This window comes from Solanum tuberosum, unplaced genomic scaffold (assembly GCF_000226075.1).
Source record: "Solanum tuberosum cultivar DM 1-3 516 R44 unplaced genomic scaffold, SolTub_3.0 scf00281, whole genome shotgun sequence".
In the NCBI taxonomy this organism is placed as follows: Eukaryota; Viridiplantae; Streptophyta; class Magnoliopsida; order Solanales; family Solanaceae; genus Solanum; species Solanum tuberosum.
The window spans coordinates 610,941-637,244 of record NW_006239206.1 but is presented as its reverse complement, the minus strand read 5'-3'; the positions used below and the strand labels follow the sequence as shown (position 1 = coordinate 637,244).

At 32.2% G+C, this 26,304-nt stretch overlaps 4 protein-coding genes across 4 annotated transcripts; 3 read left to right on the top strand and 1 right to left on the bottom strand.

Moving 5' to 3' along the window:
* Window positions 1-81: 81 nt before the first annotated feature.
* STUGE51 (UDP-Glc-4-epimerase) lies at window positions 82-3,026 on the top strand. The gene is given in 9 exon segments (NM_001288117.1): window positions 82-397; window positions 820-869; window positions 975-1,110; window positions 1,411-1,512; window positions 1,628-1,855; window positions 2,142-2,223; window positions 2,383-2,465; window positions 2,580-2,671; window positions 2,841-3,026. Coding segments are annotated over 9 exon segments (1,056 nt in total). The 5' UTR covers window positions 82-199; the 3' UTR covers window positions 2,926-3,026.
* A 252-nt stretch (window positions 3,027-3,278) lies between these two features.
* LOC102582565 (CASP-like protein 4A4) lies at window positions 3,279-4,967 on the top strand. The gene is made up of 3 exons (XM_006358819.2): window positions 3,279-3,798; window positions 3,942-4,077; window positions 4,265-4,967. The coding sequence occupies exons 1-3, from the start codon at window positions 3,497-3,499 to the stop codon at window positions 4,448-4,450; spliced, it is 624 nt and encodes a 207-aa protein (XP_006358881.1). The 5' UTR covers window positions 3,279-3,496; the 3' UTR covers window positions 4,451-4,967.
* LOC102582232 (DEAD-box ATP-dependent RNA helicase 47, mitochondrial) lies at window positions 4,915-8,007 on the bottom strand. The gene is made up of 2 exons (XM_006358818.2): window positions 7,915-8,007; window positions 4,915-7,080 (listed from the first exon to the last, which is right to left on the bottom strand). Exon 2 carries the CDS (start codon window positions 6,964-6,966, stop codon window positions 5,320-5,322), a length of 1,647 nt encoding a protein of 548 aa, XP_006358880.1. The 5' UTR covers window positions 6,967-7,080; window positions 7,915-8,007; the 3' UTR covers window positions 4,915-5,319.
* Window positions 8,008-14,501: 6,494 nt separating this feature from the next.
* Window positions 14,502-16,160, top strand: LOC102581907 (heat stress transcription factor B-2b). The gene is made up of 2 exons (XM_006358817.2): window positions 14,502-14,909; window positions 14,988-16,160. The coding sequence occupies exons 1-2, from the start codon at window positions 14,661-14,663 to the stop codon at window positions 15,690-15,692; spliced, it is 954 nt and encodes a 317-aa protein (XP_006358879.1). The 5' UTR covers window positions 14,502-14,660; the 3' UTR covers window positions 15,693-16,160.
* Window positions 16,161-26,304: the final 10,144 nt, after the last annotated feature.

The following is a 26,304-nucleotide window of genomic DNA, read 5'->3' as shown; positions in this document are numbered from 1 at the left end:
AATTTTTCCAATTTTTTTCCTTATTTAACATCGTTGCTTATCTACTTTTTTTCAAGAAGAGTCTTGATTTGCTCAAAACTTTTTCCTTTATATCATCCCTTTTTCTTCACGTATCTTCTACAACTAAAAGAAAGAACCCATTTTTTGGAAAATTGGTTCTTGAAAGGATAAAGATTGAATCTTTTTTGTGTTTTATGAAATGGGTGTTCAGTGTCAAGAAAATATTTTGGTTACTGGAGGAGCTGGTTTCATTGGAACACACACTGTGGTGCAGTTACTGAATGAAGGGTTCAAAGTTACCATCATTGATAACTTTCATAATTCTGTGGAAGAAGCTGTTGATAGAGTCAGAGAATTAGTTGGTCCTCAACTTTCACAGAATCTTGAATTCCATTTGGTATGATTTATTTTTTTCAATCTTTGATTTTGATCAAAGTCAACAAACTCCCTTTTTCTAAAACCACAAAATGGGGGCAAAAATGGAAGGAAATGTGAAAAAATGAGCTTGATATGTTCAATTTTAGCTCAATTTACATTTTGTAGTCATTGAATGTTTAAGGCTCCATCATTAGCTTTTTGTGTGTGTGTGTGTGTGTGTGTTTTTCATTGCTGCCCTGTATCATGTTGTTATCATTTTCTTAAAAAAGTAATCTTTATTTTATTTTATTTTATAGGAATCTTGATAGCTCTGTGATTGTACAACTAGGTCTTTTTAATCCTAATTTTGGTTTGTGCAATAAATGTTGATAAATTCACAATACTAGAATTGTGTTTTTTCACCTTATTTGGGATTTTACCTTTGTTGCTTCTTGGTGGCAGGGTGATATTAGAAACAAAGATGACTTGGAGAAGCTATTTTCTAAGAAAGAGTAATTTTCTTGTTTTCAAATTATCTCCAGCTGTTATTATTTCCTTTGAATGCATTTCTATGGTGTGTCTTGATATTCATTGTTTTGTAATATATATTGAAAAAGGTTTGCTGCTGTGGTCCATTTTGCTGGACTTAAGGCTGTTGGAGAGAGTGTTGTTCAGCCCTTTCTTTACTTTGAGAACAATCTGATTGGATCAATAACTTTGTATTCAGTCATGGCCAAGTATAATTGTAAGAAGGTACGTCTTTCGATATAATTTTGGTTTCATATAGTGAAATATGCTATGCATTCAAGGCAAGTTGGAATCTGTTATGTTGATGATTGTTGCTACCCTGTACTTATAGTTTTGGTAGAGTTTGAAGGAAAACAGTAAATATGAGCTTCTTTCAAGAACTCATTTAGCCTCAAGAACATGGGGCGTAGCTAGGGGGCGAAAGGGGGTTCAATTGCTTAGGATGTGGCATATTTGGAATTCGTAGGAGGGTATTGAGTCGGTTCGTCAGGTTGATAACTTTTTAATGTGAATGTGAAATTGCAGTTGGTTTTTTCATCATCTGCGACAGTTTATGGTCAGCCTGAAAAGGTTCCCTGTGTGGAGGATTTTGAATTGAAGGCTATGAATCCTTATGGTCGAACAAAGGTTTGTATTGTTAATAATTGTATCTTAATTTTGTAGTGATTAAAGATTGATCATTTGATACTATCTCATTCTGTAAAGTATGTAACTAAACCTGTGTTTCATTCTATTTAATTAGCTATTTCTTGAAGATATTGCTCGGGATATCCAGAAGGCAGATCAAGAATGGAATATCATACTGTTGAGGTATTTCAACCCAGTAGGAGCTCATGAAAGTGGCAAACTCGGGGAAGATCCAAAGGGCATTCCCAACAATCTTATGCCTTACATTCAGCAAGTAGCTGTTGGTAGATTGCCAGAGTTGAATGTATATGGCAACGACTACCCTACACCTGATGGTACCGCGGTAGGTTATGTTTGGCTAATTCTTTGTGACTGTAGCTTCTTTATATGAGGGAAAAAAAGAAATTGAACGACTCAAATAACCATCTGACTAGAGTTCATACGAAAGAAACAGAAAATGAAGAGTGAGCAAAACTTACCAACTGGAACAACTTATTGAACTACTTATAATGAAGAGAAAAGACAGAAATATAGTAGAATATCCAAATATATTCATGGCATGAATCACCTTTAACATATTTTGTTTCTGTACTTGACTGATAAATGATTTTTAATCTATTTCTCACTAGATACGAGATTATATCCATGTTATGGATTTAGCGGACGGTCATGTTGTTGCACTTCAGAGACTTCTAAGGCAGAATCATTTAGGTAAGTAATCCTTTTCAAAGCAAAGTTTAGATCTGAATTCTTTTGATATTTGTTCGAGCTAATGATACATACCCTTTCGAATGATTTTGACATTTCATATTTTGCTGTTGAAGGTAACATCTCGTGACATTTGTTCTTCTCTTTAATGGTTTGCATTAGGTTGTGTTGCCTACAATTTGGGTACTGGAAAAGGCAAATCTGTCCTAGAGATGGTTGCTGCTTTTGAAAGAGCGTCTGGAAAGGTCTCTTAACGAAACACGCTAACATGCTAAACCATACCTTGGAGAATTTGAATTATTTGAACAAAGCAACAAGCTCATCATATGTTGTACTAATATTTATTATTTTGGTTCCAGAAAATCCCGCTTAAAATGTGTCCAAGAAGACCAGGAGATGCCACTGCTGTTTATGCATCTACTGAAAAAGCTGAGAAGGAGCTCGGTTGGAAGTAAGTATTAAATGGTTATTTTTCTATCCTTGGATCAACTGATGCTTGCGCCGAGCAGCCTCACCAACCCCCTCCCCCTGTTAAGGCTAATCTTCTTGCATAACTCTTTCATTTCACCAGTTGAAAGAGAAACTGATGGTGGGATCAAATCTTTTTTACTTTTTTTCAGGGCAAAATATGGTATAAATGAGATGTGCAGGGACCAGTGGAAATGGGCAAGCCAAAATCCTTGGGGTTACCAATCAAAGCCTTGAAATGTTAATTAAATAATACAAGTAGCACTTGGAGGACAAAACTGTAGTCAACATCCTAGTACTTTACATTTTATGCAAACATAGATGTATCCAAGGACAAAAGTGTTCATCAATAATAGTTGTTGATGGTTATGTACTACTAAATCCTGTTGTTGTTTTCCTTTAATGGTTTTATGGGAACTTGAATGTTCCTCCTATTATGATCCCTTCAACCAAATTTCTTTACTGATTGTAATTCATCCAAAAAGAGTAAATGATATAAGTCTATTATGCTATTGAAGGTGTGCAATTCTATACTTCATTGTTGATGAAGTTATGGTTTATAATTGACTCAAACATATCTTTTGGCTCATAATAGTTGACTTTTTTCACCTACTTACATTTTAATTTAGTAGTGGTTAACCAACTATTCTGTCCTTTGGACAAGACTTAATACCAGCTAGTTAGTTATCTCTGTGTAAAATATGCAAATTTGCTGCAAAAGAATCCCAGACTTGGTTCTTTCCTGCTATTGGTCAAATTGTTCTTTTGAGTATAATCATTTGCTAACAGTTGGAAAAAGGATAAAACTATGAAAGAAGAAGGTAATGTGATGGTGATTGCTCAGAGAATGATATCTGGTGCTTCTCCTTCTCCTTCATTAACTCCACACTCACCAGCTACACAACCACCTTTGCCAACACCATCACCATATTCGTTCTCAGTGGCATCGACAAGGTTGAGATCAAGGCCTTCTATATATGCATATGATCTTGCCTTAAGATCACTGGCACTCTTGTTCTCCTTCATCTCTGCTCTTTCACTAGTTGTACCATCACCAACAAGGGCAAAACAAGGAACGATTTCCAAATTCTGTGATAACTCACAATTAACGTAAGAATCAACACCTAGCTAATTTTTTTTGTTTTTTTCTCCAAGAAACCTTGCAAGGACTTCTGATAGTATAGGATTTCAGGATTTAAACTAAGACAACATTCAGTCCTATGGTTTTGAGAGCTGTTTTTACACTACTGCAGGTACTGCTTCACAGTAAGTATATTAGCTTTTATCTACTCAGCCTTTCAACTCTTCAAGAGAGTTTGTGACATCGCTTATAGAGGTGTCTTGATCTCCGATATGACCTCTGACTATCTCAGTTTCATACTCGATCAGGTATTTACTCACTTCAATTAGCTAGAGATTACTTCCGAGTCCAAAACCTTAAGGAAGCTGGCTCACTGTCTCACATGTAACTACGACCATAAAATGATAAAATGGTTGCATCCCTACCTTTAGTTAAAACTAGTAGCAAGATAAATCTTTCAAAACAACGAATTCTCATAAGCAGAATGTTTTACAGTTGACAGGTTACCTTCTCGTGTCCTCTTCTTCAGTAACTATACCAGTCATTCAACAGATGGATAGCCAAACCCCTCTCTGGAAGGCAGCTATTCTTGCTGTTTGCATGTCATTTACTGCTTTCATGGTCCTTGCGGTGTCTGCACTCTTATCAGGCTACAAGCTGTGCAAAAGGATCATATGGTGATGAACTGGGAATTGAACGTGCAGCCTTCAACTCCAGGATTGACAAAGCAACCGTAGTGTAAAATGGGACATGATTTCTTCTCTCCTTTTTGTTTCCGGTCAAGAAGTTTTGATCTGCTTGAAGCATCACAAGTAGCAATTGGGTGGCATATACCAAATATCCTCTACTACACTAATGGTCTGGTAGAAGTTGATAACAACAAGAAGAGGGTTTCAGAAGTTTATAGCAAATAAGAGAAAAAAAATTGGTAGAAAATATGCATATGCACTATTAATTGTAGTGCCACCGTCATGGTGAATGAACAGTATAAGTAGTATCAAACTAGTTTGTACTTCCTTGCTTCAAAGTAACAAAAACTTACAATTCTCTTTCTACAGAAAATGTTATACTGCTTCCACTTATGCCATGAAGATAATAATTGAACAGGAGTATTCCCTTCTCTGCGTTGTGAATAAAATTATAAATACTATAAAACACTAGCGATTCCATATAACCAAAATACTCAACCTTCCTTGATGAACAAAGAAGTAGGTTCAGTTAAAAACCTACAGTTGTCTCCAATTCAACATTAGAACATCAATTCACATAGTACTTTACAACTAAAGACAAATCTTGAATAACATTTGTCTCAGATGGCTTACATATATGATTCCAAATAAGTAGAAGCTGAAGCAACTTGTTCACCATACCATCAGATATTCAGATCCAATGTAGACTGCTCGGCACATTCTTTAGAAGGCAAAATCTCATCTGAATTCGCATGTTAATGGTTAGCAACAACATTTCAGCTCTCACCATTAGTAAACAAATTTCAGTTGTCTTTAGTGATTTGTCTTGTAAAAATTTGACAGAAGCAAGTACTATGCAGTTTAATCTTCTATAATGACAAGATTTCCCTCAGAAAATTCACAAGCCTGGATGGAGAGGGAAAGCTGCTTCTGTAGCTTTTTTACCACAAAGACTTCTGACTCTTCACATATGGTTACTACCGTGCCCTTGCGGCCAAGCCTGCCCGTACGACCAGCTCGATGAGCATAATGAACTGAGTCCGTAGGTAACCCCAGATTAACTACAAGATCACATTCAGGTAAATCCAAGCCTCTAGCTGAAAGCTCATTCGTTAGCAGCACCCTGATCTCCCCATTTCTGAACTTCTTTAAAATTGTTGATCTTACAAGTTTGCTGAGATCACCATGTAATTCTGCAGCATTCATACCACGAGCTTCTAGTTTAAAGACGGCATCTTTCAGTTGTTTTGTGTGGTTCATAAAAGCTATTACACATTTGGCATCCAGAGCATGCACACACCTTCTTAACATATCAACTTTGTGCTGTATCCTAGTAATAGTGTAATAATGCTGCAAGTTAGGGGGTAAGCTCTGAACGTCAGGCATAGGTTGTACATTTGAGCTTGAATCAGTAGTAGAAGGTGTTCCCGGTATATTAACAGATCCAGCAGGAGTGACAGACTCGATTGGAACAACTTTATTGGCTTGGATGAGAAGTGGATCACAACCCCAACTTCTTGCTGCTCTTATAACTGAAAAAGGCACTGTTGCAGACACCATGATAGTCTGACGTGCAGCTCGCTTGACAAGTGGACTGTTTGACTCTCCTCCGCGTGCACCAGGTCTTCTCCCCACATGGTCTAATATACGCTTCATGTCCTCCCGGAAAGTGAATGCAAGGAGTTGATCAATTTCATCCAATACCAAGAAACGACAACCATGGGTAGGAAGCTTTCCAGCTGCACTAATCTCTGCTATCCGCCCAGGTGTCCCCACTACAATGGCAGGCTTGTTCTTCCTCAGAGCATCCTCCTGTCTAGATCGGTTTGCACCCCCTACAAGCTGCTGGACTAGTTTCTTATTCGCTGGTCCTAATAGCTTTTCAACTTCCCTGACAATCTGCATGCCAAGTTCCCTCGAAGGAGCTACTATAACTGCTTCGATGTCTATTTTCTTCCCAGTTTCATAGCCATCTGAAAGTTCTTCCTTCAACGGACCGACTCGAGACAGTATGGGTAGGAGATAAGCTAATGTTTTTCCTGAACCTGTGTAGGACTGGATCACAACATCATGATTTTTAAGAACAGTTGGAACTGCAGCAGCTTGAACATCAGTCGGAATCGTAAAGCCTTCCTTCTCTAGTCTTTCGACCAACAAAGGTGGAATGCCAAGTTCTGAAAATGACTTCGCAGCAAATGGTGCGGTCATTATATCTACTGGATTTTTCTCCTTAACCAATCCTTGTTTATTGCCACTAACTCTTTTCTTCTCTCTACTCTTGGGGACCTCAATTGTTGAAATTCCCTGCTGGAGCTTATTTTTCTCATTTGCACTTACTGTCTTAACTTCACTCTTCAATCCAAGGCTAGCTAGAGTGAGGGATCCACTGCTACTTAAAAATCGAACATTGCCTTGAGATGGAGCTATCCGTGTAAACTGTGTAACTTTTCTGAAAGCTAAAGAATCCCCAATTAACAAGAGGGCCCTTGTTAGCACTAAAGCAGGCATGGTTTTTCTAGTACTTGTTTTCCCAGTGGCTATCTCATTTAACAACTCAAACTTGATATGACTATTTATAATGCCAAAATCCTCTTAAGCAATTTACTATCATCACCAATCAGACTGCAACAAAAATGTTAAAATATCAAATATACATAACAATATAGGACCTATGATAAGTAAAATTAAGATTTAGCATATCAGCATTCTTTTTACTAAAAATTGAGAATGTAGTGACATAAGTATGCCTCTTTTGCTGTAATATCCCTCTTCAAGAAAAGGAAAATAATCAGCAAAGAGCATTAGTGCAAAAGGCATGTCAAACAACTCAATCAATCAATCGATCAATCAAAACTAGTTAGTGTCTGTACTCTGTTACATGAATTCTCTATATCCATCCCGTTCCCTTCAGCCATAAACCCTATTTTCCTTTTGTCCACTAAACTTGAACCTCACCTTAGGTGCCAAGTGATATCCTCTACTCCCTAACTAAACACAATTCAACTGTCCAGCCCATATCATTCTAATACTAAATAACTGTGCAATCTTGAAATCACTAGCAGGGACGACTGAATGACGTTTACTACAGTAAATCATATCCCCCATAACCCGAAACTCTTATATTGACATTTTTTGAACACCCAGAAACTAGAAGACACTAAAAAAAACAGACATTTCGTCAAACACATGGTGACCACTAAACTCAACTCTCATTTCTACACACCTACGCATTTCCACTATCACCTTCAACGTACAATTTATAAAGTTTTCAGCTTTCAAGAGATTTCGAACTCGGCAATCAAAAAATCAAAATGGAAACAAACAAGAAGAAGTAAAATTTGAAGGAAAACTAAACAGATAAGAGAATATGAAACTAACAAAAACAAATAAACAGGAAAACTTAGCCTCCATTGAATTGGGGAAGAGAATAAAGAGGAAATTGAAGGTGTTTTTTACCTTCTTCTTCTTCTTCTTCTCACCTTAGCTGCCCTGCCTGTTACTCTGCTAATAGTGAAAGCTAACCATATCCTGATTCTTATCATTCTTGATGATAACCTCAAGGCCCAATATAAAATATCACATTCATTTGGGCTTACATCTAAAAGTCCACAATTTTTGGACCACTATTTAAGGAGTAGCCAAATTTAGAAAAGTAATTTTATTTTTTTTATAATTTACATAAATCACATAGTGTTAAGAGCTAATTATATTAGTTCCCTACTCTTTTTCAAATTACAAAAATCCCTTAAAATTTATGGATTTCGGATATCTCACTGGACTTCCGGATACATTAGCAGAAATCTGGATACATAGGTGAGGGATGTATCCGAGAGGGGATAGGACATCCGGATACATCACCGAACTTCCGGATACATGGGTGAGGGATGTATCAGAGAGGGGAGGGATGTATCCAAGAGGGGATAAGGATGTATCAGCGAGAGGACAATGATGTTCCGAGAAGGGATTTTTGAAAAATTTTAAATGGTAGGAAATTTTAGAGATTATGATAAAATAAGATGTATATTTAGGTAATTTTTCCATTTTTTGGAGGTAGTTTAATCATTTCAAAATCAACGATATTTCTTAACCAAATATCCGAGTTTAAGAATTTAAATGGTTTAAGCAATCCCTAATCATTTGAAGTCTTAAACCACACCCAATATGTGTGATCTAAATCATTAAAAATATGTGACCTTTGATTAAATATCACACTTTTCATTCTAAGCAACTTTGTTTAGGAGATACATAAACGAGTCTAATATTTTTCCCAAGCCAAAGGCTACGATGTGGAAAAAGTGTGGCATTTTCTATGATCAAAGGCCAAGCTGGTAGAATCCCTATATGACCATGTTTTTCATACCCTATAACTATACTTCTAAAGCAACATTTGCAAAGTGTAGCCTTTAAATTAATTAATTAATAGGACACCGTTTAGCTAGAACCCTCTGATCGCAATACAGTAAAGTATAACTAACATTTATCCTTCGTTTATTTTTTATATCAAAATTATTTTTTCCATTTATGTTTTGGATCATAAATATCTTTAAAATGTATGTCTTGACATGACAACCCACCTAGACAATCTAACATGTTTTAATTAAGTGTTGTTCTTCCTTGTTGAGAGCCGTATCACACACACACACAAAATAGTTCTTCAATTGTTCTTGTTTGAGTTATTGTCCGAATTTTGAAACGCCAAAGTTGTTGAAAGATTGAGTTCATCATTTGGATTTTGGGGTCGACGAATCTGTGGCTGAAAATTTAGTTTCAAAGGTTGATTGTTATTAAAAAACTTGTTATACCATTTCTCATGTGTTGAAATTCAAAAATAGCTACTGGGTTAAACACAATATAAAACTTATTCAATTCTTAACTATTTCATCCTATTTCTTTTTAGGAAAAAATAAGTGAAAATTAGGTTAGTAACAAAATGAACAACGTCAATTTTCTTAATAAGACTGTCGGTCAAGTAGAGTTTCTAGTACGTAAGAGATTATCCTAAACCTATGACATGCTAAAATCAATAAAAACTAAATTCCATAATAAATATAATACTGTACCTAGTACAATAAAAAGAGATTGAACTCCATTAAAAAAAAAAAAAAAACTACAGCCCATTGAAATGACTTCTCTCTTCTACATTCTTCTTTCCAATTAACAATGCAAATATGGCAGGACAATATATTTAAAAGTTGCATGAACAGTATATATAATCAATTTTTAAGCTAGAAAAACATAGATGTAGACCCCATCACATGACATTTTGATTTTCTAACATAGTGGTGGTTGGTATTGAAAGATATTTTTATGAGAAAGTTATTTTCTTTAATAAAATTATTAAGAAAATATATTTGTTTCATAAATTGGACATATTTCAGTAATGGTTGAAAGTCATTTTCTTTATAGTTATGTGAACTTTTAATTTTACATTAGTTGCTCCGATCAATATTTAAGTATTATTATTATTATTAATCTTTAGAACATAATATTTTATCAATACATTATATAATGTGCTAATATTATTATTAAATATTGATGTATGCTATTCTTTTTTAGAAAATGTTATCCATCCACCAATTCAATACTATAAAAGAGTTTTAAAATATTTTCAATGGAGAACATTATCCATGGAGATCATGACTCTACTCAGAGTTGATTTGGTTACGTATGCAATTTGATTAGCTGACGGCAGTCTTCCTACCTCTGCGGGATGATAGGTCATATTCTAGGGGGCAAGGGTGGATTTTTTTTATGAATAGTTTTAATAAAAAAATTGTCGATTGTAGCTAGTGATTGTTTGAGTCGGTGTATGATCACCAACCAATGAGGATTGTTTAATTAGTACACATATAAAAATATTCTGAAATTAGATTCTTAGGTATAATTATTGGAATTCTTTCCTTTTTTTAGACTATTTTTACTATGTCATGACTCTACTCGGAGTTGGTTTGATTACGTACGCAATTTGATTAGCTGACATGCCGTCTTCCTACATATGCGGGATGATAGGTCGTATTCTAGGGGGCAAGGGTGGCTTTTTTTCTTGAATAGTTTTAATTAAAAAAATTGTCGATTGTAGCTAGTGATTGTTTGAGTCGGTGTATGATCACCAACCAATGAGGATTGTTTAGTACACAGATAAAAATATTTTGAAATTGGATTCTTATGTATAAATATTGGAATTCTTTCCCCTTTTTAGACTATTTTAACTATGTGAGGATTATCATGTGAGGGTTCTATCAATATTTTAATTATGAATCTAATTATAATAACATACTCAATATAATTTCATAAGTATTAGATTTAGAGAGATTAAAACGTACACAAACTTTGTTTCTATTATTGTGGGATAAGTTACTTTCGATAGACTTTCGACTAAAAAAAAGTATAGCCAACACAAGATTATAAGAAAAATAAAATAGCAAAATACAAAATAAGTTTTTACCAAAAAAAAGAAGGAAAATATACAAGATAGGTGCAACAATAGCAATACACATTTTGAAAATATATAAGAACTACACGATAACTTATAAATAAAATTACAAAAAGAGTAAGATGAGAAGAGGAGGCTAGTCCCTACCTCATCCACACAAAGTGCGACAACGTAATATTCAATTACTTATTAATTTTTAATCCTAATTAATGACCGACTTTAATAACATTTCTTATAAGTTCATGTTCTCAGTCAACTAAAATTATATTATGTCCAGTTTAACCATATATCCCTTGGTTCTTCTCTGTCTACATTTATCTCTCCTAGCTCCTACCAGAACCACTTAGGGTGAATTTATATGTTAAAAATGAGGCAAGTGAATCTGTGGTCTCTCTACAAAGTTAGATATTTTGTGCATATATTTTGTAAAATTGATATTATATAGTATTTGTTGGCACCATGCTACAAGAAGGTTAAATGAAACATTTAATTGGATGTTGAGTTATTTACCTAGAGGACTAGGGATCAATTCTCCCTTAATGTTTTTCTATATTTGATAAAAAACTAGATTCGCTCTTACAGACGTATTCTTGCACACCTCCATTTCACATGTCTGAACTATCTAAGTTTTGCTTTTCTCATAAAAATAAGCATATCGTTCTCGTTCTTAATAGACTTCACTTGATTTAGGTCACATAAACTCCTCTCACCTTGGCAAGCCTAGACAACTTTCTATCCTCGCCTTGCATTGAGCTCTTGGTACAAATTAAAAAATTTATCGTTTTAACCATCGTAACCAAAGTTTATCAAATTCTTCTCCCTCTTTTAAAAATTCGAATTAAATTTTAACCTACTCAAAAGCTTTTTCAAAATCTAAAAGTGAAACTCCTCCTTTATTTCCCTAAATTGAAACCGTCCATTGACCACATCATGACCTCTTAAAATTCTTAAACTATATTCAACTTTTTTTTTAATATATTTTCGTACATACATAATAATTTTTTAACTTCACAAATTCACTATTTAAATATGACAGATCAGCAACGTTATCACCAACGTAAGAATAATTCCATAACTCATACGACACGTGTACTTTCTACGAGTTACCCCATTTTATAAGTGGGAACAAAAAAACGCACAGTATTAATGAAGTTGGCGGAAACTTAACGAAACTGGAGAACCTTCTAGAAATAAAACAACTTTTTAGTTTTTTTTTAGCCCTCCAATATTTTAAGTACCTTCTAGCAACATCTTAAAGAAAAAAATATTAGTTACTGGGCCCAAGTATTCCCTTAAAAAATTTGACCCGACCCATTCTTAGTTTTTCTCTTTATTATTATTATTATTATTATTATTTTCTCCATCATAATATTTTCTTTATTAGCCATTTGTTCTTTCTCCCTCCTATCCTACTCTCCTCTTAAGAAGACAGGAAATCAAGTCTGGTGGATGAATAATGTGACTTGGTGGATGAATAATGTCACTAGACCTAGAGTGTTTGGGTCTTGGTGCTGTCGATGATCGTTTTCAGCATCGTAGGTCATTTCTCAGCACCCATGATTGGTGCTAAGATGATCTAATGGTTGTTTAACAGACTCTTAGTAGAAATGGATGGTATGATGCTGAGATGGTTTAATGGTTGTTTAACAAACTCTTTAGTAGAAATGGATGGTACGTAGGGAGAGTTCAATTAGTTAGGTTTCAAAGCGTATATAAATATTTAAGATTGAGATTTCAAAGCATACAATATTAGAGTATGTTTATGTACTTAATTGATCGATTAATTTGTACCAAAATCTAAGGAGTTAATTAAAAAAACACCTATTTTATTATGTTATTTTATTTGCATGAAGTCGTGTAAATCAGAAATGTAATTGCTACTCCTTTAGTTTGAAGGAATAATTAAAGAGAGTTTAATGGGGGAGCAGAACCTAGTTAGATTATAATTATTGGAATTCTTTCCATTTTTTAGACTATTTTTACTATGTGAGGATTATCATGTAAGGGTTCTATCAATATTTTAATTAAGGATCTAATTACAATAACATACTCAATATAATTTCACAAGTATTAGATTTAGAGAGATTAAAACATACACAAATTTTGTTTCTATTTTTATGAGATAAGTTGGTTTCGATAGACCCTCGACTAAAAAAAGTATAGCCAACACAAAATTATAAGAAAAATAAAATAGCAAAATACAAGATAAGTGTTTACCAGAAAAAAGATTCAAGATAGGTGCAACTATAGTAACACACATTTTAAAAATATATAAGAACTACACGATAATTTATAAATAATATTACAAAAAGAGTAAAGGGAGAAGAGGAGGCTAGTCCCTACCTCAAAGTACGATAACGTAATATTTAATTACTTATTAATTTTTAATCCTAATTAATGACCGGGTTTAATAACTTCTCTTCTAAGTTCATGTTCTCAGGCAATTAAAAGTATATTATGTCCAGTTTAACCATATATCCTTTAGTTCTTCTTTGTCTACATTCATCTCTCCTAGCTCCTACCAGAACCACTTAGGGTGAATTTATATGTTAAAAATGAGGCAAGTGAATCTGTGGTCTCTCTACAAAGTTATATATTTTGTGCATATATTTTGTAAAATTGATATTATATAGTATTTGTTGGCACCATGCTACAAGAAGGTTAAATGAAACATTTAATTGGATGTTGAGTTATTTACCTAGAGGACTAGGGATCAATTCTCCCTTAATTTTTTTCTATATTTGATAAAAACCTAGATTCGCTCTTATAGACATATTCTTGCACACCTCCATTTCACATGTCTGAACTATCTAAGTTTTGTTTTTCTCATAAAAATAAGCATTTTGTTCTCGTTCTTATAGACTTCACTTGATTTAGGTCACATAAACTCCTCTCACCTTGGCAAGCCTAGACAACTTTCTATCCTCGCCTTGCATTGAGCTCTTGGTACAAATTAAAAAATTTATCGTTTTAACCATCGTAACCAAAGTTTATCAAATTCTTCTCCCTCTTTTAAAAACTCGAATTAAATTTTAACCTACTCAAAAACTTTTTCAAAATCTAAAAGTGAAACTCCTCCTTTATTTCCCTAAATTGAAACCGCCCATTGACCACATCATGACCTCTTAAAATTCTTAAACTATATTCAACTTTTTTTATATATATATTTTCGTACGTACATAATAAATTTTTAACTTCACAAATTCACTATTTAAATATGACAGATCAGCAACGTTATCACCAACGTAAGAATAATTCCATAACTCATACGACACGTGTACTTTCTACGAGTTACCCCATTTTATAAGTGGGAACAAAAAGACGCACACAGTATTAATGAAGTTGGTTTCTACGAGTTACCCCATTTTATAAGTGGGAACAAAAAAACGCACAGTATTAATGAAGTTGGCGGAAACTTAACGAAACTGGAGAACCTTCTAGAAATAAAACAACTTTTTAGTTTTTTTTTAGCCCTCCAATATTTTAAGTACCTTCTAGCAACATCTTAAAGAAAAAAATATTAGTTACTGGGCCCAAGTATTCCATTAAAAAATTTGACCCGACCCATTCTTAGTTTTTCTCTTTATTAATATTATTATTAGCTCCATCAAAATATTTTCTTTATTAGCCATTTGTTCTTTCTCCCTCCTATCCTACTCTCCTCTTAAGAAACTTCTAGAAACAAAAAAACGCAAATTTCTCAATTTTCTCGTCTTCTCGATCTGTTTAGAAGAGGTTTGGATCTGAATTAGCAGCAACGGTGGAAGCCATGGTGCCATCGTCTATTGAACATTCCGGCGAATCTGCCTCCGGGGAGAATCAGAGATCTCTTCCGACGCCATTTCTGACGAAAACTTACCAGCTTGTAGATGATTCTGCCATGGATGAGTTGATCTCGTGGAATGACGATGGAACGACATTCATTGTTTGGAAACCTGCTGAGTTTGCTAGGGATTTGCTTCCGAAATATTTTAAGCATAATAATTTTTCCAGTTTTGTTCGGCAGCTTAATACTTACGTAAGATTCGGTTTGATTTTTTTATTTATTTATATAATTTTTGGTTGATTTAACTAATTTTGTTGAATTTTTGTTTAGGGATTCAGAAAAATTGTACCTGATCGATGGGAATTCGCAAATGACTGTTTCCGTAGGGGTGAGAAAGGACTACTTCGTGACATTCAACGCCGGAAAATCTCACCGGCATGTACCGTCGTGAGTGCGGTTGTTGCACCAGCAGTAGCGGTGAATGCAGCACAAGCAGTGACGGTAGCGGTAGCACCGGCTGTGAGGATGGTTTCTTCGTCGAATTCCGGTGATGAACAGGTGTTATCATCCAACTCATCGCCTGCAGCTACGGCAGCGGCGATGTTAAGGACCACCACGTGTACGACGACGCAGGAACTTATAGAGGAGAACGAGCGGTTGAGAAAGGAGAACGCGCAACTGAATCAGGAATTGAATCGGTTGAGAAGTTTATGCAATAACGTATACAATCTGATGTCCAATTACTCGGTGAATCCGGCGGATATACCGGCAAGAATACCGGAAGGACGAGCTCTGGAATTGCTTGACGGCAGCGGTGCAGCCTTCACAGCGGCGGAGGAAGATATAAGCCCACGGTTGTTTGGTGTATCAATTGGGGTAAAGCGCGTGAAGAGAAGCAACGAAGAAGAATCTGATACAGTTGAGGATCAGGATCAAGTACAACCGCATGGATCAGACATGGAATCAGAGCCGTTGGATTCAGGAAGCGCTCATCATGATGATCAACCATGGATCTATCGATTAGATTTAGGGTGATGATTTGTCACTCAGAACAAGTCGGTCCCTTGTAGGTGGGGTCCACAGAAGCACTTGGGTGTTGATGAACAACACGTATACAATGGAAGATTGTTGGTTGTTTCTGGTGGTTTCTAGAAGAAGTGAGAAATTGAGTCCAATGGTTTTTAGAAAAGGTCACAATATTAGAAAATTATAAAAGGCCCCAAAAGAGGTGGAAAAGGAGAAAAAAAGTGGCTTTTTAATATGATTTCATAATTGGATTGGAAAAATAGAGGGAGCTGAGCTGGTAGGTTAAAAAAGATGATTAGTCAATGTTTTAATTAGTTGGGATTAGGGAAATATTTATGTTAACAATACAAGGTGCCAACTAATTTTTGGCTAGGGAAATTGTTTGTGCATAATTGAAACATTAATAATGTTGTAACTTTATGTTTGAAGTACTTGGTAAATTTACTGAATATTTGCTCTTACTCATTTTCCTTCTTAGTTGCTTGTAATTTTGTGTTCTTTTTATAGCTTCTTAAAACATGTTTTACGATCTTACTTGAACAAGATTTGTTCTATAAGCTTGTAGTATTGTATCTTTGAGTTTAAGAAGACAAGAAATCAAGCCTGGTGGATGAATCATGTCACTAGACCCAGAGTGTTTGGGTCCTAGTGCTGTCGATGATCGTTTTCAGCATCGTAGATCATTTCTTAGCACCCATGGTTGGTGCTAAGATGGTCTAGTGGTTCTTTAACAAATTCTTAGTAGAAATGATTGATATGATGTTGAGATGGTTTAATGGTTGTTTAACAAGACAGGAAATCAAGTATGGTGGATGAATCATGTCACTAGACCCTGAGTGTTAGGGTCTTGGTGCCTTTGATGATCGTTTTCAGCATCGTAGGTCATTTCTCAGCACCCATGATTGGTGCTAAGATGATCTAATGATTGTTTAACAGACTCTTAGTAGAAATGGATGGTATGATGCTGAGATGGTTTAATGGTTGTTTAACAAGACAGGAAATCAAGTATGGTGGATGAATCATGTCACTAGACCCTGAGTGTTTGGGTCTTGGTGCCTTTGATGATCGTTTTCAGCATCGTAGGTCATTTCTCAGCACCCATGATTGGTGCTAAGATGATCTAATGATTGTTTAACAGACTCTTAGTAGAAATGGATGGTATGATGCTGAGATGGTTTAATGGTTGTTTAACAAGACAGGAAATCAAGTATGGTGGATGAATCATGTCACTAGACCCTGAGTGTTTGGGTCTTGGTGCCTTTGATGATCGTTTTCAGCATCGTAGGTCATTTCTCAGCACCCATGATTGGTGCTAAGATGATCTAATGATTGTTTAACAGACTCTTAGTAGAAATGGATGGTATGATGCTGAGATGGTTTAATGGTTGTTTAACAGACTCTTTAGTAGAAATGGATGGTACGTAGGGTGAGTTCAATTAGTTAGGTTTCAAAGCGTATATACATATTTAAGATTGAGATTTCAAAGCATACAATATTAGAGTATGCTTATGTACTTAATTGATCGATTAATTTGTACCAAAATCTAAGGAGTTAATAAAAAAAACACCTATTTTATTATGTTATTTTATTTGCAATAAGTCGTGTAAATCAGAAATGTAATTGCTACTCCTTTAGTTTGAAGGAATAATTAAAGAGAGTTTAATGGGGGAGCAGAACCTAGTTAGAGAGATCAAATTGTCAAATATTTTGTAACTTTATTTAAAGAAAAAAAGAAAAAGGAAGTGCGTTAACAAAAAGAAGATAAATTGTATGTAGACTATAAACTAAATTGAGGAGTCAAAGAAGTAACGCAGACAATAAAATACAATAACACCTCCATTTATTTGTCAAAATCCTTGACCGCACTTCTATGAAATTGATATAATTATTCTCTTCGTCTTAAAATATATGTCATATTTTTCATTTAAACATCTTAGATGAAACATTAATTAAGAGAAACATTTAACTTTTTTATCCTTATTTATATTTGTCTTCAAAGAGTAATTACTATTAAAAGCACGCAGCATGAAAAAATAATAATTTGCCTTAGACTTCTTAAATGACAAATATTTTGTTGAGACAAATATATTTGGTAAAAAATAACATGTATGATTATTTTGAGTTTCGAACATAAATATTGTCAAATATTTGCTTTCCTCTACTCACCAAAATGCAGAGGCGTATCTAAGGGAGGGTCACCGGGTTCATGTGAACCCATGGTCCCCTCCCGAGATCATATATAGTAGTATTATATTTTTAAAAAATATTGAAATATAGATCTGTGAACGCACACTTGAAGTATCACATAATGCGATTATGACTGGGTGCACCTCTCTCCGCGAGGTTAGAAATTTGAATTTTTATATTTATCTTGTTTTATTTTTCTTTCTAAAAATTAGATAACACTTCTCTAAGTGGTAATTGCTATATATATATATATATATATAGAATTAATTTTAGACCTATAATTTTAAAATTTTAACTATTTTCAGTAAATTAAAACCAAAATGTCGAACCGATCAAATTTATATCATAAATCAACCTTTTTATAACAGTATACCCATCATCTCAAAATTCTGGATACGCCTCTGCCAAAATGTGATGAGACTAGATTTGGTCATTTACATAAAAAAATAAAATTGGGAATTAAATCAAGTAGCATGTAAAAATATCTCAATTTATGATTGAATTATTTTGAAGAATATCTCTGTTTATTTATTATCTTTAGATTATGGATTAAAATGTTCGATTCTTTCATATAGTACAAATTCAAACTAATATAATATCCCCTACGTTTCACTAGAGTATGAGGAGTTGCAAATAGAAAATAAATTATTTAGTTTTAGTTTGTAGTTTAATACAATATGAAATAAAATAATAACTTACTAATAAGCATTTAATGGAACATGTCATAGTGTGGATGCATTGCTACGTGTTCTTATTTTTTGTTTCGATTCGATATTTGATATTCAAATTAAAATTTAATTGATTCAAATTTACATTATATGAGATTTATTCAGTATTTCCTACTAGAAATGTGTTTTTTTTTTGTTATCGTCCAATATGAGAGGTATAATGGCAAATCAGAATAAATGAAAATCATTTATGATGAACTTAGATACTCTTTCTTATTTAGAGGGTGTTTGAATTAATTTAAAAGTTGGTCAAATTTATTTTTAAGTCAGTTTTTGACTTTTGAAAGTGTTTGACAAATATAAAAAGTAACTTAAAATAAGTCAAAAATGACATAAAATAAGTTAGAAAGTGTTTGACCATGTTAAAAATAACTTAAAATAAGTTAAAAACCAAAACTAGATCTCCCCTACTTTTTATTTTTGACTTAAAAATCATTTTAATTTGACTTTTTATTTTAGACTTAAAAACTACTCCACTTTTGTTAAGCCAGTCTGGCTCTTACTCATTTTAATAGCCTCAAATAAATATGAAATTGCATAGATTGATGTATATATGACTTTGTTTATTGTGAAGTGTACACTTCTATAGGGAAATTCTCCAAATCAACTATTTTAGGGTTGTTTGGTTCGAAGAGAAGTTATGCAGGTATATTTATAATGAAAATGGTTAATCTTCGATATTAGTTTTTATTGATTATTTAGTTTATTGTATTAAAAAATAGATTATATTTTCTTTCTTATTTAGTAAGAAAAAAAAATCTGAAAATTTTGAGGATTATTTTTATTATTTAATCTCAAAACTAATCCTAGTAGTACTATTATTCCACCATGTGACAAAGATAACTCATTCAGATATGTTATTTAATAATCTTATTATAACATTCCAAACGTATAGACAACTAACTTTTCTTTTGTGGAGAAATTGAATGGTAATTGTATGGAAGATCCTTGTAATGGGCCTATGGAAATATTGAAGTGAGTGTTGACTACTTCAAAGGCAAATATTATCTTGTTTTTTGTTTTTGTTTTTTTCGCTTTGATCGTAAAAATGATCTTGAACCTAACTCAATCTCAAAAGCTAATTTATGAGGTGAATATTGTTCAAGTCGACATAAAGAAATCAAATTTTTATCCCTTTTCCAATGTAGGAATTCATAACACTCCTCCACACGATACCATGAAAAGATGAATTTTGGGTCTAACTCAACTCCAAAAGCTAGCTCATGCGGTGAGGATTGTTCAAGTTAAGACCAAATTCCCATTCCTTTTCTAATATGAAAATTCTTAACATTGACCCCATTTATAAATATATAAATTAATAAGTAATAAAATTACGCTTTTACTGGTTCACTTTCCACAGAATAATAATAAATAAAAGAAAAGGGAAATCGTCTAATCCTATCATTTTATGTGGAAAAATTCATTTCAGAATCTCTATGCTTGATTTCGACCCAAAAAAAAAGAAGAGATACTGAACTCATATATATTTTATTTTTTCCATTCTTAGTATTAAATAATTAAATAAAATAATAACAGATAAATTTAGAATTTCAAAATATTGTTAACAAAGTTAATTTAATAAAATATATTTCTAACTAAAATTTTCTTTAAAATATATCAAATCAACTGAAGCTAATTAAAGTACTTTATAAAATAGAGAAAATATTTATCAATCGTCTTTTCATTTTTTTTCTTGGCCTTGTGGAATAATTCTTGACTTATTAGTACAACCTTCTACTTAGGAATCTTGATGGTTAATCATCAACTAATAGAAATGACACATTTTTTTTTTGTTTTTTTTTTCTGTTTAATGGTTAAGAAAATGATGGAATGAGGGGGACTTTTTAAATTTTCCAATGCTTAATTGGTTGGAATGAATTAAAAAAATATTTTTTCAGTGAAAACAAGTTCTTCTAAAATCATAAAAACAATGTAAAAATTTAAAATAAATAAACACAAGCCTCATACATAATATTTCATATAATTGATTTTCTCCCTCCCACCTTTCTACCGTTCCCTCGCCCCCGCCGTCCGCATTCCAAACATTGTGAAAGAGACGGGGCTACAGAGGGGTGGAGGGAGACGGGATCGCTATAAAATAAAGTGAAATATGAAGTGAGTCGGAAGGTATTAGTATTTATAAAATGTATTTATTTTTTAAAATTTCACTTAAAAATAATTTTTTTAAACGAATTTTATTTTCTAAAAGAAAAATCAAAACTTTCGGTCATATGAGAAAATTCAAATATTTTTTTTAGGTGATGGGGCAAATTAAAACATTTTGAAAAATAATATATTTTCTTCATTATTTTTCTAAATGCTCATCCTTATTGCAAGTGCATCAGCATGTTACTTCCTAGAAAGAATTGATAAAGAAAAAAACGGCGTGGGCCTCGTTTAATAATTTTCAAATGGTTGGCCACTATATATTAGTAGGTCACATCTATCTTATTCAAGATTTTTTCTTGGTTTATACATTAAATCCAAACAAATATATATCTTTTTACCTACGTCTCAACTGATGTGATACACTTTTTATTTAATCTATTTTAATTAAAAAATATCATCTTTAATTATATTTAAATATAATTAAATTTCAACTTTTTTATTTAGATAATTTATAGTTATATGAACGATGATAACACGTAAACTGTGACTAATTGAATAATTAAACTTAACCAAAAGTCTCCGATTTGAACTTTGGGTAGGAAAATAAGTCTGCTAGACGCGTCACTCCCAAAATAGGTTTTGCGGTGTGCAATTTATATTTAGTCGAGTTTTAATATGAATACCGAACATCGGAGGAGGGGTAACTAAACGTTTACATTTCAAGTCCACCTAAACTTTTTCCACATGCGAAGTTGCATGGGTGCATCGTCCCTCGTGTTATTAAAATAGCCATCAAATTGCATCATACACACTATATTATATCTTTAATTTCTTCTTCTTGCCTTTTTTTAAAAAAAATTTTGGTCGATGGAAATCACTATCATATCAGCTCAAGGCCTCAAGAACACCACCACCTGGCCGTGGCGGTTCCGCCCTTTCGCTACCCTCTCCACCGTCTCCACCGCCTCCACGACTGAAGTTCACACAACTAATGTTGATGAAACAATACATAATAACAACAACAATAATAATTATAATGCTATGTGGGGCGATAAATTTCACCTCTCTATCGATGCTAGTCTATTTTTACATGGACATTTATGTATATACATTCAAATCTATTCTAAAAATTTTCTTAAGGGTCGGAGTGAACTAGGGTGGTGTATGATTCCGGCGGCCGACGTATTCGACGGGTTACTTCCGGCAGGTTTTCTCCGGCAATTTAGCTATAGGCTAAGGAATAAAGATGGTTCAAGAGGTAACGGAGTTGTTAACGTTGCCGTTAAATTGGATGCTTCGTTAGTTTTGGGAATGCATCCTCAACGATCACCGTTAATGACGTATTCACCGGAGGTGAGTGAGTACTCGCCGGTTCTTGGAATTCCGGTGACGGCGTCATCGACAAATATGTTGTAAGACAAATGAACAAGCATGCAACTGTTGTGTGGACTTATGTAAATACTGTTTTTATTACCGTATTATTTAAGTTATATATATATATATATTGACAGTAAAAAAATAATATTGTCGTTATATATAAATTAGCTAAATAGTTGGTCGATTGCCAATGTTTGTCGACTTTAAAGTTTATTTGTTTGGAGAAAATCATGAATTTTGTTGATGATTAGTTTGTGATATATAAATGTTGTTCTTCCCATTTGATCATTAGTTTGGATTGACTGAAAAGTTGGTCAAACCTACTTTTAAGTCAATTTTTTACTGTTGGAAATGTTTGATAAATATGAAAAATAATTTAAAATAAGTTAAAAATGACTTAAAATAAGTTAGGTAAGTTTAAAATGACTTAAAATAAGTCAAAAACCAAGAGTAGATCTATCTCTACTTTTTATTTTTTGACTTAAAAAGTCATTTCAGTTTGACTTTTTATTTATAACTTAAATGCTACTTCTTTTAAGTCAATCCAAATGGACTCTTAAATAGTTACACTTTAATTTGCTTATAATAATTATGCCTTTCAAAACATTAATTGAAACTAAAAAAAACCAACTTTTTAGTTTTCATTTTTTTTTTGAGGATACGACTCATATTAACTGATCTCATAACTTTTATAGTTCTATTAAATTCATTTTCTATAATAATACTAGAGTAAGACTTACTCCAAGATCCATCTTTATAGTAAATATAATATACGATGTATAATTAATTTGCTATATCAAGTTGCATGCTAATAATTTTTAAATAACTAGTTTCACTTATTATTATGAAAAAGTCAATTGTAATTATTCTTTTCAAATTTAAATAATTTATCTAATGATAAATAGAAAAAAAAATACTCTATCAACGTATATAACTTGAAATACTCTTATATTAAATTTTCTCTATTCAAATTTTCTTTTCAGTTGTGTGATCTTTAAAGTCAAAGAAATACTTGAATAAGTGTGTACAGTTTTATCTTCCTTTGTAATTTATATTTATTATAGTTCAATCAGATTATCGATTTACTCATTATTGCATCATACTAACATTATTTTAATTTCAAATTTGTATAAAAATGAGATGTATAATTCAAGTTTTATTAGTAAGATGGACGAAATTACATAGACTTAATTGTCCAATTATCCTACCTACAGATGGAAATTTTTCCTTTTATTTTCCAGCAACTAGAAGGAAAATTTGGTAACAAATTTTCTGTCCTTTAGTATTTATCCGATAAAGTCATATCATGTTATATCCAATCATTAAATATACTTCTATTTGTTTTAATTTATTTGATTCATTTTAACTTAAGCATAATTTTAGAAAATAAAAAAAAGCTTTTGAATCTCGTATATATTGGATATATTAAAATTTATCTTTTAATTTTGTGATCTGAAACATATTATATAAAAAATTGAGATTAAAAAATTACTAAAAGAAAAAAAAATCATTTTTTAAAAATAAACTGAAAAAGAAAAGCAATCAAACAAATTAAAATAAATGGAGTACATCTTTTTATTTATTAATTAGTCTAAAGTTCCTAAATGATGAAGTGCACAAGTAATGTATCATGAAGATGTTGAGACAGAGACATGAAAGCATTGAGCCAAAATAAAACTTCGTTGCCTCGATTTGTTGGATTGGTTTGATTTGACATAAAAATTTAAAATAAAAATTGAATTTTATGATCTTAAATTAAAAATAGGTAAAATATATGAAAATATCCTTAATCTCATGGTCTTAAAAATATATAAAGAGTCGCTAAAAATATATAATATTATTTTTTATATGGACTAAAAAAACAAATAAATTAAAACTGAAGAAAAGTACCTCTTTTGGACACAACTTTTTTTTAATTTCTCTGTCTTCCCTTTCTTATGGTTTTATTTCTTTGCTCTTTTTTCTTTTTCCTTCTTTATTTCATCTAGAAGTTCCATTCCTAATATGTTACGATGAAGCTTTATTCTATATTCAAATTTTATTTTTAAAAAAATAATTATCACTGATATGAGTTGATTTCTGCAAATTTCAATTAGTTTCATTAAATATCTACTATCTGCTATCCAAGAATTGAATTATATTCAAGTGAATATGAATTAATTTATTTTGAATAATTAATTTAACCAATGAACATGAATCACTTACTTAGTTTTTCTAAGTTGGCCAAATATATATTTTCAAGGCTTATAACTCACAAGGGTAAAAAAGAAACAATATAATAATTTATGCATTGATTTTATGAAATGACAAGTATTATGGACCGACTATTTATAAAAAATAATGACATATAAAAAGAAACGGAGGGAGTAATAATTAACGTATATTTATTAAGCTATGTGGAATTATACCTCTCAGTTATAATAATGCTTTTTGACTAATTTTTTTTTTTGTTCTTTTAAATTCTTACGTATTCCAAACGGTTCTATCCTCCAACACAAAATCCCACTTAAATTTAAGAAGAGAACAACATAAAACAAAAAAAATTGACTTATACACACAGTCAAAATATTTCAGAAATATTGGAAAGTTTTTTCATGTTTGATTAATTAAAAAGTTATGAAAAATATTTTTCTCAAAAAAGAAGAAGAAGATTTTTAGCTTAAAATTCAGGAAAACTTAGAAATTTTAAAAAATGTTTCAGCAGTGATCTTATTTCTATAGTATTTGCGTAAATTATATATATTGTACTCTCAAAATTATTAAGGTCTAATAGCTCAACAAGCACACGAAGTCAAATTTGTCCACTTGTCGAGTAATTAAACACTTTGATTAACTAATATATTATGTACATTTTAATTATATTGATCAATCAATTAATTAATCAAATTAAACATATCCTTTTACCTAATTAATAAATATCCTTGCATAAGCTTTTATGGTGGGAACTAAAATGGAAAACCTCGAAAAGGCTAAAAGATCACTATTTTTTCATTGAAAGTTTCTACTAGAAAATATTTAGTAGTTATTTTCATATATATTTTAATTGAATCAGTTAGAAAGAGAAAAAAATATTACTAGTGTTTTACATAGGAAAATCAGTAAGCTTCTTAGTATTTCGGTGAGAATCTGTTTTTCATTATGTGTTTTTCCATTGAGCTAATTCGGTGATCATGAAAAAAACTTTTATCATCTGCATGAGTGGATCATTTCAAAGAAACTTCTTACTTGAAGCACAGAAACACAAGTCACATTTGGTCCCTTGGAGGACAATTCAAGTTACATTTACACATCCACTGATTTCTATTATTCTTGCCAATATTTCTACATATAAATTTGAAACGTAAAAGCATGAGTACATGATTGCACTCGAGTATCCATGTAACGTGGGAGGATCGAGAATCATAAGATTTCATGTTCAAATTTTAGTGGAGATAAAAACAGTATTAGGTCATTTTTTTCCTATGAGCATGCCTATTAGAAAAGATTGAACTAATATTAGATAAGTTCGATCTTTTAAGAAAAACGATTCATAATCTTTCAACTGAATAAAAAAATTGAGAGGATCAACAAAATTGAGAGTGGGATCTAGAATTTGAGGAAACAACAAGAAATAAATTAGTAACTTGGCTAGATTGTTGATCTTCTCGAGAATATCATGACTCAAAAAAAGAGACTTTAATTACGACAAAAGTTATCCAATATTTTTATTGATGAGAGATAGCATATCCGATAAAATAGTACCAAAAGTGTATAGAAGGTTATAAAACAACCCAAAATTCATGCATGTATTGTAGAAGAAATTTGGAAACTGCTAAGGAGGTGCTGTAGGGTATATGATAATTTGAAAAAGTTAGGATTATCATGTCTCAATCATAAACTTGTTATAGTGATTAAAATAATTAATAGCCAACCATAGTAATAATTAATTAATAAAATGAGACCTAGAAATAAATTGAGCCTTTATTGTAACGAACCTTCCTAGTGCTCACTTCTCAAATATTAGAAGTTGCTACGAAGAAAAACAATCCACGAGAAGATCGTCGAGTCTCTTTCTGAGACAGAGTTATTCAGTATTTGTACTAGTAGAAAATACTTCATAGGACTAGTCAAGACCGAGTTTGTTTCAATATGATTAGAATATTCACATTCTTACTTAATTTAAGGACGTTATTTATATCTCGAAAAACCTGAAAATTCTTATATATCATCATAGCTTCCCT

Excerpts from the sequence above, each read along its gene's own strand:
- LOC102582565 (XM_006358819.2), top strand. The coding sequence starts at position 3,497 with ATGAAAGAAGAAGGTAATGTGATGGTGATTGCTCAGAGAATGATATCT. Across the intron at positions 3,799-3,941 it reads TGTGATAACTCACAATTAAC|GTACTGCTTCACAGTAAGTA; the intron begins GTAAGAATCAAC and ends ACACTACTGCAG. Across the intron at positions 4,078-4,264 it reads TCAGTTTCATACTCGATCAG|TTGACAGGTTACCTTCTCGT; the intron begins GTATTTACTCAC and ends AATGTTTTACAG.
- LOC102582232 (XM_006358818.2), bottom strand. The coding sequence starts at position 6,966 with ATGCCTGCTTTAGTGCTAACAAGGGCCCTCTTGTTAATTGGGGATTCT.
- LOC102581907 (XM_006358817.2), top strand. The coding sequence starts at position 14,661 with ATGGTGCCATCGTCTATTGAACATTCCGGCGAATCTGCCTCCGGGGAG. Across the intron at positions 14,910-14,987 it reads TTCGGCAGCTTAATACTTAC|GGATTCAGAAAAATTGTACC; the intron begins GTAAGATTCGGT and ends ATTTTTGTTTAG.